General features: G+C 39.9%; 1 protein-coding gene across 2 annotated transcripts; it reads right to left on the bottom strand.

Annotated features, from left to right (window-relative positions):
- LOC104777496 (acetyl-CoA carboxylase 1) lies at nucleotides 1–10,864 on the bottom strand. Of its 2 annotated transcripts, XM_087506366.1 has the most exons (32): nucleotides 10,351–10,864; nucleotides 9,521–9,892; nucleotides 9,143–9,349; nucleotides 8,896–9,057; nucleotides 8,701–8,793; nucleotides 8,466–8,561; nucleotides 8,121–8,294; nucleotides 7,933–8,026; nucleotides 7,649–7,836; nucleotides 7,512–7,562; nucleotides 7,397–7,436; nucleotides 7,190–7,314; nucleotides 6,992–7,108; nucleotides 6,842–6,916; nucleotides 6,709–6,765; nucleotides 6,487–6,591; nucleotides 6,291–6,377; nucleotides 6,001–6,192; nucleotides 5,730–5,918; nucleotides 5,536–5,646; nucleotides 5,348–5,437; nucleotides 5,090–5,266; nucleotides 4,922–4,999; nucleotides 4,712–4,834; nucleotides 4,368–4,637; nucleotides 3,940–4,271; nucleotides 3,608–3,845; nucleotides 3,161–3,513; nucleotides 2,865–3,078; nucleotides 2,585–2,761; nucleotides 348–2,498; nucleotides 1–260 (listed from the first exon to the last, which is right to left on the bottom strand). In XM_087506366.1, the coding sequence occupies exons 2-32, from the start codon at nucleotides 9,860–9,862 to the stop codon at nucleotides 204–206; spliced, it is 6,765 nt and encodes a 2,254-aa protein (XP_087362492.1). In that variant the 5' UTR covers nucleotides 9,863–9,892; nucleotides 10,351–10,864; the 3' UTR covers nucleotides 1–203. The 2 variants fall into 2 exon arrangements, with proteins under 2 accessions (XP_087362492.1, XP_087362489.1); XM_087506363.1 differs by having other exon boundaries at nucleotides 6,992–7,314; nucleotides 10,351–10,765.
- Between the last annotated feature and the right edge of the window lie 809 nt (nucleotides 10,865–11,673).

Raw genomic sequence — 11,673 nt, 5'->3', positions numbered from 1 at the left:
TTTGGTTCAGTGACAGATTTCTGATTCTTAACAATATAAATATTTATGGAACAATAGTGACATGTTGAATGAATTATTGCGTAATTCGCTTATACGGGAATGACAAAAGCTACAACAACATTTACAGCAAATATAATAACTTCAACGGCAACTCTAAATGTCCATCTTTCTTGGAACAGAAGCTAAACCTCTTTGATTAATCATTAACCCAACACTTTTCGTAGCGCATCCACCAGCTCTTCTCTTTTTGAAGGATCCACCTGCATCACACACATTCACTTAGGCCACCAAAAACAGAGCCATACAGAAAAGAAACCAAATTTTTTCTCTAAGTTTTCATTTCATACCTTGTTTAGAAGATTAGCAAGACCCTGAGGTAGAGCTTGCAGATCCGACGAATTCCCAATCTCTGCAAGTTGATTCAGCAGTTTCTGCGCTCTCAACTCGCTCAGTTTCAATTCGTAGTTACTAACATTGGCCTTCCATGTAAAGAACGCTTGGTCGTCTGTCCAAGCATCTTCTTTCCCTTTGGCAATATCTGAATTGCAGAACCAATCCTGAATTAAACCCATTGCAGATTTATATGGTAAGTTGTCTCCAGACGCTTCCCGTACGTTTTTCACAAGAGAGCTCTCAGCAATTCTCCTATTGAGCTTTTTATAGAAGAAGGACCGCGAGCCGCTCCATTCAACAACACTTTTGATCACTCCTTTCGCAGCCATTCTCATGGAAGTGTCATGAAGTTCCGCAAATTTGGTGGCAATTTGGATATAAACTGGTAAAAGCTGTTTCTCTCGGCCTTTAATCTGTTGCTGGAGAAGCTCGATGTTCGCATAAACCTCGCTTTGCTTGGCATCTTGCAGTTTTTCTTTGAGACTGATTAGCTTCTGGTCCAACCTTCCCATGCACTCTAACAGCTCTTTCGTTCTAAATTTTATCTCTATCGTCCCTTCTGGCTCAAGCACATTTCCACGAGCAGTTTCATCAGCATACATTTCAACATAATCCGAATTTATTTGGCTGTCAACAACAACCCACGCTCCACCACGCAGCTCTCCCATCATTGGGATGTACACAAACACTGGCTGCCGATATGTTCTCAGATTTTCTACTATAGTTGAACCAGCCTGAAGTATTCCTTCGAAAAGATCTCTCTGCCCACCTGAAAATCCTCTCCAGTTCGCAAGGATAAACAAGGGAAGCTCTTCCCGGTTGAAATCCATGAGCGCTTGAGCTGTCTTGGCTGCAGAATCAGGAAACCAGACCTGCCCTGCTTGCGGAACCACTCTTTCATGAGAGTCAAGCTGTCCAGGATCTGCTGGGATGATCTGCATTACAGTCTGTGTCTCAACTGCAACAACTCCAACGGGTATTCCCCCGAGCTTAGCTCTACCAGTCACTACCGTCCTTGCCCAGCCTTCAAGAGTCTCAATAAAGCTATTTTTATCAAAGATACCGCCAAGCCATTTACCGGTATTGTCGTTAATCCCAGCTATAGCGGCTCGTGGGTCACAAGAATTCTCTGGGACGTACTCCACAGTTCTCTCTGGTGAATCTACAGGGGCAAGAACAGGAAGAGGACCACCCACGTAAGCAGGAATGTAGCTCAGCCAGTTGAGAATTGCTGATACGCCTTCAAGATCATCTGAGACTGTAAGATGAACAACACCATTAGTGCCCATAATTTTAGGGCCACCAAGTTGCATGTGAGAGCTATAGACCTCACGCCCAAGCAACTTGTTGAGCGTAGAAAAGCCGGTCAAGATGATCGGCTGGTCAAGTCTCTGTATGCAACGCATACCCAGGCGAGCAAGATAAGCACCAATTCCAACCGTTCTTCCACTAACAAAGGTCAAAGTAAAAGTTTCATTGTACGCCCTTGAGTAAGCACCCGCTATTGCCCCACTTCCTGTTAAGTTCTCTACACCAATACCATCTTCTTTACCAACGATCGTATCAATTACCCACCTTGTTTCCCCACTGGTGAGCTTCATTTCGTGGGCAATGACAGATGATTCAATCCGTTCGTAGTCTTCAGGGCTTAGGTATATATACTGAAAACCATTCTCAGGGGAAATTTCATCTGACCATCCAACTTTGAAGCAGGCTTTGACTTCTTCAGCAACCCCAAGTCGCGCACCAGAATTTGCTGCCAAGTAAATCAAGGGAAGCTTCTTGGCACAAGCGAGTTCAGTAACAGCAAGGAAAAATGCATCCTCTCTAGGACCAAACGAACCAGCTTTGAAGGTGACATCATTTGCGATTACCAGAAGTTTTCGTCCCATAGGAAACTCGGGAGTCGACATATCTAGGCACCACGCCACCATTCCAAAGTCATTGAGACCCGGTGGTCTTTCAACCTGATTAAGAGATGTACCCGAAGAACCTTCTGGGTTTGAGAATACAAGCTCTTTAACATTGATCAGAGTATCCTTATATGGTTTCTTAACTCCTGGGTATTGTGATGCCCACAATAGTTCCAAGGCTGTCCCAAATGCCTGAAAAGGAAAGATATAACGTAAGGGGATTGGAAGTAGCCAGAAGAGTAAACGTATGTGTGAATCTTCTGAGTTCAGTAACAAACCAACGGGAAGTCATAGCAATAAGTAGTGTTACTCCTCCTTGCCGCTAGACGTTGTCTGTCGAGATATCCCAGTGGCTTATATTGATCATTGATTGGGGTTCCATGCAGAGGTCCCTTCTTGGTTATTGAGTGGTACACTAAACTGTTTCTCCCAGTAGTTTCAACTTCTCGGTATATCTGAAAACTCGAATTACATCAGGTTAAGTCATTGAGATGTGTACTCTTACAGTCTTACTCTTTGCGTTATTTGTCCAACCAAATACTTGTAAACTGAACTTACATGTACAGTGCATGTACGGCCTGACACGTTTGCAACCACAACCCTCCAAGCACCACTTACCAGTCCAGAGGACACCAACCACAACCGCACTTCCCATTCGCACACGCCCAACCTATACATTCTCACCCCAATAGATCTATGTATATCTCGTGCTGCTTCTTCTAAGATCATCTCGACTGTAGTTTCTTCATCTTCCGCATTCACTTCAACTCTCCTGTGAGAAACACATTGATTATAATTACCATAAGGTCTGACATATTACAAACGGTAACATGTCAAGGAATAGCCATAGCTACCTGGGGTAAGGCACAAGATCATCTATCTGCTGCTCACGTAGTATGCAAAGGAACATATGTGCGTGGTCTGGTTTCATGGAAGCATTATGGGCATTCAGTTCCAGTTCCTCCATGGCATCCATCAAAGACCTCAAAACACATTTAGAGGTATATGGCATGGAGAATAGTGTTTGGCTAAGTTGCTTATCCTGCCCTTGCTGCAACATAAAGCCGTCATTCATTGTAGCCTGTCGAACAAGAGATCTCAGGAACATCCTCTTAATTGGCACTGGCTTGTCTGTAACAGCATACAAATGCCACTGACGATCTCGTGAAGGCGTATATTGTATATCTGAGTATCCTTTCAGCTTATCCTGAAACAGACAAAAAGTAAACAATCATTAAAAAAAATTGTAAGAAGCTCTGAAACTCGAATTTACATTTCATCGTCGTGAATCATGATCATACCAACTCAAGATATATGGACAGAGGAGGTTCAAGATGACGCAGCAATGGCTCTTCTACATAATACTGTTTATCCATTGACCAATGGAAAGAATGTCTCATGGGTGTTCGGCCTTCATCTCGCTGAATTATACAGCTGATTACACCAACACCGGCAGAACAGAGGCTCGAACTAACTTCTTCCTCTTTAAGAATTTTGGCCAGCTTGTTTACTCTTTCCTGAGCTTGGTCCTCGTCCCCACTGAGACAAACAAACCAAAAATGAAACAATATTAGGTACACATTACGGCACCTAAGCTGCTTTAAACAATCATGCAGTGGCGACTTTCAAGTACCTGTCCTGAAGCAGACTCATCTGATTGTTGATGCCCACAATAGCAATGTGCATCATATTGCCAGATAAAGAAGCTTCGGCAGTTTCATAGTCGTTGTGGTTTGTTTCTCTCAATGCTGCACTTATTATACTTGGCAGAAACTGTAGCGATTTGATTATAACCATAGCCCCCCATTTTCTCTTACTACGTTTCTCAAGAATTCCTTTTTCGGATGTCTCTTGATCGTCTAAGCCAAAGTTTTTTCTTTCCATATGCTCCTCTAGGAACTCCCAGGAAGCAATAAGACCAGAACGGTGCCACTGCATCCTCACGCTTTCTTTAACGACATAGGGCTGATGGAAAGAGTAGAGTTAAAATGACGTCAAAATTGTCTTACAAATGAAGCCGAAAAAGAAGAATAATAATGGTACGAAAGAATGGACTATAACCTGATATAATCTGCGAATATAAGTCTCAACAACTCGTCTTTGAAGTGTGTGATCGCTGTGGTCAAATAGTCCCACGAGAGCATCTTCAACAGCTAAAGATGCGCTCACAAGATCTTCCATCCTCTCATTAATGGCACTTTTCCTCTTGGGAGTATCCATATTTTCTCCATCCTCAGTAAACATTTCTAACTCTGACAGGCTTCTCGCAATGTTTGAACGAAGTTCACTTAGCTTGGTCTGTTCAAGCAATTGACTCGCCTTGAGTGCCAGCTACACACACAAACTGATCATCAGTTGACGAATGTAAACATAAATATTATAAAACATAAAGGAAGCAAACGGACCTCAGAGTAGTTAGTATGGTTAAGTGTTGAGAATCGGATAAGTTTATCTCTATACGCAGCAGGATTAGGGTAAACAAGTTGCTCCATGAGCCGAAGAACGAGTTTGTTTTTGTTTTTTATGCCCTGAAAAGAAGAATAGATGAGCATTCCAATTCAGTGACATAGTGATGAAGAAATGAGAACCCTGGTCTGAGAAGGATGATCACAGACCTGGTGTGAGAGCACTATATCAACAATCTTCAACAGATCTTTCTTATATTGCTGACGCATGCGTTCTATAACATCAGCCTATTCAAGAAAAATAAAATGATTATTAAGACACGTCAGAGGTAGCTAGTAACCAAAAATCCGTTTCTTAGTTATTGAACCATATATTACCAGCATGTTGTCATTGAATAATTCTTCAACTGATAGATATTCTTCAAAGAGGGAATGAACAATAACACGGGCATGACTTTCTCTTCCACCTTCATAAGATTTTGCAAGGCTCATCAATGGTTCAATGAGCCTCTCTAGGGCACCTCTCTCTTTATCATCACAAGAACATAAATGTGCCTGTTGCAAGAAGTAAACCAAAAATTTCAGAGATTAAAAAACAGGATAGTGTTGGGAATGATAGAAAGAATAGGCAATCACCTCAAGAATGCCTTTTAAAGGTTTGGCAGGGAAATCGGCAGTCAGGGAATTTCTGGAGATACTCTCAAATTCCCTATACTTTGATTCTAGCTGATAAAGAATTATAAAAGAAAGTATTAAAAGATTTGAAACTCAAAACAAGATCATAGAAAACGAACACAGATTATGAATAGTTTACAAGTGGTTACCATGTTCCTGAGATCTTTAGGTAGTCGTGTCGCCAGAACTGCAAAGCACTCTTGCCACTGAAGAAATGGCAGTTCAGGGCTATCAAGGCAATTAAGTAAATCTTGAACAACCTGCAACATATGATCAATCAGAGACTCAAATAATCTAATTAAAAAGTTAATCAAATAAGAAATTAAAAAAAAATAGTGATTACCTCATCTACTTTATGCTCATAGCCAGCAAGAATCATGCGAGCAGCATTTAAAGTTGCAGCACATCTCTGATGAACTTTGCCAGAAATTGCGGTTGGAAGCCCTAATCTTGGAAAACTTCCATGGAAGGGTTCAGCCTTTCTTACAGCAGAAGGATCATCGAGATCAAGCTTTGCTATAAGTTCACCAGCCTGTGAAGATAATGGAAGTGTTAATCAATGTGAACAAAACTGTAGGAAACCAATATTTGTTTAGCAATGGAGTGGTTTTCACCTGCATGGCTTGTCCTTCAGACATTTTGAAATGGATAACTCCTGAAGCAGGTGAAAGAAGTGGCATGCACATCTTCATGACCTCAACTTCAGCATAAGGCGTATCAGCGTCAATATTGCTGTTGTCTGAAACCAAATACCTCAGCAACTTGCATGGTGTCTCAGCCATCAACTTCGAAGGATCGTGATCATTCTGATAAGCCAAAATTGACAGACAACTTAAAGATAAAAATGACTTCAGACAAACGTGAAGTAATATGGAAAACTAAAAATAAAAAATTCAGTAGAAACCTGTAGTAAACAAGTTCTTCCGTCAATAAGTAGACGAGTTCCTGCAGCTTCCTCCTCTGCATATATCACATGGCTTTTACCATCCAACTGCAATGACAATGAAAACCAGAATAAGATGTGAGATTCTCAACCAGTTTTGATGCGTGACACATGTATGTCCCTGTCTTGTAGTATACAACAAAGGCCAAATACTTGCCTGCATCAACAGACCTCCATCACGTAGAGTGTGTATTTCTGCTACAACTTCTGAGTTGTTCATTCTTAGCCTGTAGGTTCCAGATCCACCCCGGACTACATCAATCTGGAAACAGTTATGTTCAGGTTAGTAAGCCTCAGTTACAACATCTTCCGTGCAAAAGTAATATGCACGAGCAGAAAAAGAGAGCAGAGACGTAAAATTTTGACAGTAGAAGCATACCGTATATTTACTTCCTTCAATATTCAGAGACACTTGAGAATGCACAAGAGATATATGCTGCAGGTTAAAAGAGAAAAAGTAAGCTACAAGAACATAACGAGATAGATAAAAGAAAGCGCTGATATTGGAGTACCTTTGGAGGAATTTGCCCCTTCTCCAGATAGCCAACGTAATCAGAAACCACAGCAGCACTGGTCGCTGATGCTTTCTGGACAAATAAAACATCTCGTCACCAGATAGAAACTTTACAAGAGAAATAAATCTCTGAGAAAGAGGTTCTTACATAGAGAGCCCCGCCAACAACAGAGAGATACCATGGAGGCCTTTCAGCTCTGACCCGCATAGCAATCCTACTGTCCAACCAACCAGTGTGAATTTTGTTTTCCCGGTAATCAGCAGCCTGGTTAACAATTGAAATGATCTTGTCAGGATATTGCAAACACAGAGTGTAAGCTTGGTATGCAAGAAGAAGGAAAGGTACATGTAAAAGGTCGATGGTGTAGTCAACGTTAGTCCTAATTTCTCCACGGATTTGAATTTCTTTTAGCCCAAGAACCATATTCGCTATTGCCAGAGCTCTGGATTCCCCAAATGCGAAAACATGTCCTGGATAGAATATTAAAGGAAGTTTCAATTTGTAAAACTCAAGAAAAGAACTGACCTAGCAGCCCAAATTCATTCAACTTACCAAACTGAGAATCTGAGAACTCGTGGATGCCTCCACCGGACTGTAAAAAGTAGTTGTTAAAATTTAAAGCATAGCTAAACATGTTATACAGCCAAGCATCTATAGATATACCTACCTTTACAGAGAAGTACGCCCATACATTTGGCTTGCTCTTAAAACTCAATTCCTGTTGCAAGTTCATACAAGTGTCAAGTGTTAACACAGTTCTCAATGAATGAAGATCAACTTTGAATTCCAGAGATATCCCATTACCTGTACTCTACCGCTGGTTGGTTTGAACCCGTCATCAGGATCCTCGCTTGTCACACGTACAGCCACACAATGACCTTTTGGCCTTATAGATTCAGCTTTATCAAAATCAAAAGGGGAGGCTACGACAGATGTTTTTCTCCAAGAATCATAACCTCCACCATGTTCTATACCGTAGAACCGTCTTATCTCTAAGAAATCAAAGCGAAATAGACAATACATTACACATGTGCATGGAGTAAAAGAGAAACATCTGCCTCTGGAAAATAAGGATGCAGACTATATACCAGGGATTTGCCAGAGAGGAATTCCCATCCCCACAGCAACTTGGGCAGCAGGAAGATTTATCTCAGCAATCCACTCAGTTACAGGGTGCTCAACCTGAGCTCAAACATCAAGTCAAAGAAGTTATTCAATTTTCAAGCCCGAACCTATCAATAGATTCCAACACAAAATACTGTAGTGCGTAAGCAACCTGTAAGCGAGGGTTAAGCTCTAAGAAGTAGTACTCCCCAGTGTCCATACTGTAGAGATACTCAACAGTAGCAGCTCCAACATAGTTAACACTCTTAGCCAACCTTCTAGCTGCCTGCTCAAGTTTTTTGACAGTTTCTGGAGGAGCCACAGTAATTGGACCCTCCTCGATGATCTATAATACAAACGGTAAAGTAAGAGCACATGCAATAATTTGCCATTGCCAAAAAGGGACTCTTACTCAATTGGAGAATAAAAATTGATGTATATAACTATGAATAAATTAGACAGAAGGATCTTCTATATAACCAGACAATCAAAAATCCAGAATCAACCACTAACAAACCTTTTGATGTCTTCTCTGGACACTACAATCGCGGCTATGCAGAGCTGAAACATTTCCATACTTGTCACAGAGCAGCTGGACCTCTAAATGCCGGCTCTATACAAAAAAAAAAAAAAAGATTAGAAAAATGACATGTAAACAAATGCAATGCACTACAGAGTCAAATTCTCTAGTAAAGTAACAATATAAGAACTCAGCTATGCCTAGCTCAAGAGATATAGTTAAGTAGCCATACCTGTGACGCAACCTTCATTATAAATATTGGTGACCCCGGGACCTCACCCTGAACTTGCTTGAATAGAGCCCTAACTTCATCAGCATTATGAACCTAAGAAAACAAACCAGAATAAGAAAACTAATATAGGAATCGGTTTAGTTTACAATGAAAAGAGGAGACTGACAGCCCAAACGCATATCTACACAAGCTGACCTTCCTAATGCCTTTTCCGCCACCACCCCATGAAGCTTTGATCATCGCTGGGTAACCGACAACTTGACAGCTAGCAATCGCTTCTTCAGTTGTGTAGACACATGCTTGCCGATAGATCTCCTCGGGGATGGTTACCAAGTTGCTATTAGGAGGTATTTTAACCTGAAAACATAAGAATTCAGTTTTTAGAAAATAGCAACATAACTCCGATAAACAAGCTAAGCTTAACAGGAGTAAATTTACTAACATGGGAACCACTCCATGGCAGAGTGGGTACATCAGCAGCTTGTGCAATTAACGAAGAACCAATCTTATCTCCTAGCGCTCCCATTGAAGCTGCTGGGGGACCAAGAAATATAATTCCCTTGGCATCTAGGGCATCAGGTAATTCAGGGTTCTCAGATGCATGACCCCAACCAGGCCAAACTGCATCCACGCGTGTTACTTCAGCCATCTGCACACAGGTTTTAGAACAAAGATGAATGAAAAAAAAATAAAAAAAATACCACACAACTCTCTTGCTCGAGTTGAGCTTCTCATGAGAAATCGAAATCGATAATTCATGTGTTCTATACAGTGCAACAGGATAATTCAGATATTAGTAGTTCCCAAAAGTTGATATTACCTCTACAATAAGCTGAACGTTAGCATAATTGTTATTGTTGGTTCCTCCCGGAACCTCCACAAACTGATCAGCAATTCTGATATGCTCTGCGTTGATCCGCATGTCTTCAGGGGTTGCCATCCCCACCAATAATATGGCTTTTTCAGTGCCAAATGTTTCGTAAGCCCATGTTCTGACACTACGTATAAACTTCACAGCTGCCATCCCATTGTTAGCGATCAAAATACTATGGATCGGCCTTTTCCCTCCAAGTGCTTTACAGAACTCATCCACTTGAGACACCGACTCATAATTAATACCAGGTCCTACAGCACTCTGGTACCCGTTAACCGAGCCAGCCATTGTTACTGTCCTTCAAAGCTTCTGATATATCTACAAAAACAGCCATAAACACATACTAAATCACCTCAGAATTGTACTTCCAAAGTAACAAAAAGATGCTATCTACCAAAATTGACTTGAATAAACATATCAGGACTATGAAAAACAAGTATATTTCGGAGTACAAATGAAGATGCAAAGGTGGAATTAAGCTGGATAAAGAATATGACAGCAATGCGTATTCATATGAAGAAAAAGTAAAAGAAAAGCAAAAACACAATCATAAGCAAAAGATCATGCAAGTAAGAAAGCGAGATCATTATCCAATAATGAGTCCCTTTTAGAAATCTGAGAGATCTAAGAGGAGATTAAGTAATGATTAAAACCCCACAATTGAAGTCGAAGCTCAACAAACCCAACTCCAATAAGAAGTTGAAATCACAATAAAAAAAATCAAAACTTTAAAAGACCCAGATAACGAAATCAGCAAAAGAAGAAAACTTTCAAACCTTGTAGGGGTAGAGAGGAGTCAAAAGACCATCTCAGACAGAACGCCACAATTTTGGGGCCTTTACCTAAACAATAACAAAGAGAGAGAGAGAGAGAGAGAGAGAGAGAGAGAGAGAATGAGAGAGAGAGAGAGAGAATGAGAGAGAAGGGTTTAAAGAGAAGGAGGGAAGAGAATGGGAGAGAGGGTAGGTTGGAGTTAGAAGAGGAGAAGGAAGGTGGGGTCAAGAGAGTTAATAATGGCAGATGAAGAGAGGAAGATGAAAACGAAGAAGAAGAAGAAGAAGAAGAAGAAGAAGAAGAAGAAGAAGAAGAAGAAGAAGATGAAGAGAAGAGAGTGCACGTGGTCTCTGCCTCCGCCACACTCCACACCTTCTCCATTGTGTTTTCTTTTTTTTTTTTTTTGGTTTCGATCCCTTTTTGTTAGGAGGCGCCGTAGTTGTTGTTCCTCAGCTACCCTCTCTTCTCTTTTTTTTTTTCCCTCTTCCACTCTTGTTTTTTCCGCTCATGCTTCTCATTTTTATTTTTTTTATCCAACAAAAGTTTTATTTGAACTTTTCGAATAAAGAAAATAAGAAAATAAAGAAGTCAATTTTATAAAATTATATATAAAAAAAAAACTAAGAATCAAAATTTCTTGAGTTGAACTCATTTTAAAGAATGTAAAGACCATCCTTTGTTTAGACCATTTTCTTGAATCTAACTAGCTTTTGAATTGCCAAAACTAGTGCATAGATTTTTTGTGTGTTTTTTTTACAGCATCTATTGTATAGTTTTATTAGATTATAATTAAATTAATGTACCATTCTTATTTGTGTTTTATGTAAGATACATTTAATTCAGTTGGAAACTGTATGATATATTCGCGAGGCCAAATCATGAGATATTATTCTTTATTGTCTATAGTATTATATTCTCTTTAACTAACTTTAGTTTAAGATCATATTTTACTTTTGTGGATACATCTTTAAGACTATTGAAAAGTATATTTTTAAAATGTTAATTGAGCTTATTTCATATTTTGTTATGTAAAAGTTTACTACATAGTTAACAAAAAAAAAAGAAGGTTTACTACATTTGTATCCGAACAAAGCAACGGATGATACCACCTCTCTATGATTGCAGTACTTATTATTTGATGGAGACATCTATTTTAATAATAGCAAAACATGGATATAAATTTGTTGAGCAATGAAATATATCTATTTTAAAAATGGGGATTGTATTAGGTAAGCTACGAAGATGACAGTAAATTTCTACCGTCCGTGATAAATGAACTTCAAATACGTCACATGAGGCCATGGCAAATGGATTGCACATTGCAT

Source organism: Camelina sativa, chromosome 3 (genome assembly GCF_030686135.1).
Source record: "Camelina sativa cultivar CO46 ecotype springtype chromosome 3, ASM3068613v1".
Lineage (NCBI taxonomy): Eukaryota > Viridiplantae > Streptophyta > Magnoliopsida > Brassicales > Brassicaceae > Camelina > Camelina sativa.
The sequence above is the reverse complement of the archived record's forward strand: the minus strand, read 5'-3'. Positions and strand labels throughout refer to the sequence as shown.